At 46.3% G+C, this 2,670-nt stretch overlaps 1 protein-coding gene across 1 annotated transcript; it reads left to right on the forward strand.

Moving 5' to 3' along the window:
- The first annotated feature begins 1,074 nt into the window (after positions 1-1,074).
- Positions 1,075-1,596, forward strand: LOC119824513 (keratin-associated protein 11-1). Its single transcript, XM_038344686.1, has one exon. It carries the CDS (start codon positions 1,075-1,077, stop codon positions 1,594-1,596), a length of 522 nt encoding a protein of 173 aa, XP_038200614.1.
- The last annotated feature ends 1,074 nt before the right edge of the window (positions 1,597-2,670 follow it).

The following is a 2,670-nucleotide window of genomic DNA, read 5'->3' on the forward strand; positions in this document are numbered from 1 at the left end:
CATATACCCATTTATTATCAAACATTGATTAAGCATATGATCCTCCCACCCTCGCTTATCCTTATCTGTGATAAGGACAATGACCTTGGAGAGTCTTTTCTTTATTCCTGATTAAAATGCATCCTATCTATAAGTACTTGTGTGAAAATAAATATGTTTCAGATACATTGAGCAAAATGGGAGGAAGACACTGTAGCCTTTTAAATTAACATTATAATAATTTTAAAATTAATGAAGCCTGTCTCCTGGCATCCTAATGAGGCTCATGAGTAACTGTTATCCATTTTTATTAGAGTAAAACTTTTAGGGATAATTCTCACCCAATTTATTTAAAAAGGGTCTTGGCCGCAAATGTAGTTCTACTTAATTAGCGTCTAGCTTGCTGTCTTGACGGAATAGAAAGGATGTGAGTGCCTTCTCCCATTCCTCTAGATTTCCTGCATTGGTCCATTGAGGAATGCTGAGGATCACCTGCTGATTTGGTTAAATCTTTGTGTCCTTTGCGTTGGCCTGTCTTATCATTGCTATCATGAAGGATTTTGAATGAGCAACTCCCCTTATTAGAAGCCCCGTTAGCTGTGGAAGAGTGACTGATTAAGTTCTGTTTAAAGCATATTAAGTGCAAACGACAAACCAAGCAGGACGTGAGCTTGTAATTAGTCCTGGCCAGAAGGGAGAGTGTGATGGCAGGACAGTGGCATGTTTGGAGTTGTGGCTGGACGGACACTCATCGGATGCAAGCAGATAAGTGGGGGATAAAGTGTGGGTAAGGATGACCAATAGCTTTGAAGCTGTCAACCAGCATTCTTAACCTGGACTAAGTACAGTGCAGGAGACTTATGATTTAGTTACCAAACTACTAAACGGCCTTTACGAGGGAGAAGGCTTCTCAAGAGACAATTAACTTGTAGATTCACAAGATGTTCTAAGGCAAGGTGGTGTGAGCCAAAGAAGCCAAGGCAACCAGCATGGGGGCCCCACCCATGAGCAAGGATATATAAAAGCTCAGGAACCCGAAGGGGCATTCACAATTCAGCTAACGTCAAGGAGACACTGCAGCCTCTCTCTGCCATCATGTCTTTCAACTGCTCCACAAGAAATTGCTCTTCCAGGCCAGTCGGAGGACGTTACACTGTCCCAGCAGGCCCAGTTGCCACAACTTCAACCCGTGAGGCAGACTGCCTGAGTGGCATCTACTTGCCCAGTTCCTTCCAAACTGGTTCCTGGCTCCTGGACCATTGTCAGGAGTCGTGCTGTGAGCCCTCTGCCTGCCAGCCAACATGCTACCAGAGAACTTCTTGTATCTCCACTCCTGTCCAGGTAACTTGCAATCGACAGACTACCTGCGTCTCCAATCCCTGCTCAACTCCCTGTAGCCGGCCACTCACCTTTGTGTCCAGTGGCTGTCAGTCCCTGGGAGGCATTTCCAGCTCTTGCCAACCCGTGGGAGGCATCTCAACCACCTGCCAACCAGTGGGAGGCATCTCTACCGTCTGCCAACCAGTGGGCGGCATCTCCACCATCTGCCAACCAACCTGTGGAGTCACCAGGACATACCAGCAGTCCTGTGTGTCCAGCTGCCGAAGAACTTGCTAAATGCTTAGGAGCCAGTGAGCCAGCTGAGTCTCCCTGCTCTCCCAGCTGTGTTTCCAGGATCTTCCAGTACGCTGCTTGAGTACTTCACCTCTGACCGTTATTGACTGCCCAGCTGCTGGCGGCTAGCTACGCACAGGCTGCCTTTGACGACCTAAATTCTTTCTTACCAGCACTAAGATGACTTTAAGGTTTGATTTTTGGTGCCGTGTATGCTTCTTGATGCTTCCGAAGCCTTTGCCTCCCTCAGTCCAGTCTGAGGTCTCGGAATACCTCCAGAGGCTCTATTGCCAAAAGCCCATGTCTTCGCCCTGCCGCTGTATTTCCTGGCTTCTGCTTTTATGTCTCTGAAAGAGGGAGCTTGTCGCTCTGTGTAGTTCTCAATAAACTTGCATTCGTTGGCCTTGCAACCACATGCCTCAGTTGACTTCTTTATTTGTGGGGGGTTTTGTTGTTTATGAATAATTCTTCACTGACTTTTCCCTTTGTGAGCACAGAGAGCAGCCAGAGATCACATTGTGTTTTCTCGTTGGTAGAGTGTGGGTCAATAGGGGGCTGTGGTGAAGCACTATGAGATTTGACAACTGATTTGATCTCTGTAATTCCCTGAAAATTTGAGGGGCCCACAGAATGGCTTCCGTGGAAGCAAAAGATAAGCTGTTGAGGAAGCAAAGGAATTCAGAAAGTTGCCCAGTAAAGCAAGCAAGAGAGTGGAGGACCAGAGGTCATGCTATCCTAATCAAAATAGCACAGTGGGAACCTTTGAAATAATCCCTCTATGATCGGCTGGGCTGGAGGGAGAATGAAGAAGGAAGCATCATTGATTCTAGGCCTCGAGAGACACTGCATCCAAAGGACCGACTCTAACTGTAACCTCCCCTTGCTCTCTGGAATAAATCTGTGGTCCCAAACAGGATGAGTCAATGATATTGGGTATATCTGGCAGGAGAGAATTATGAAAAGCTTCAGGAACATTGCTTTATTTCTTAATAATTTTTCTTTTGTGCTTGTGTGGTACTAAGGACTGAAACAAGATCCTTGTGTAAGTTAGCCAAATACTCTACCTCTGAGGTACAA

This window comes from Arvicola amphibius, chromosome 10, assembly GCF_903992535.2.
Source record: "Arvicola amphibius chromosome 10, mArvAmp1.2, whole genome shotgun sequence".
In the NCBI taxonomy this organism is placed as follows: domain Eukaryota; kingdom Metazoa; phylum Chordata; class Mammalia; order Rodentia; family Cricetidae; genus Arvicola; species Arvicola amphibius.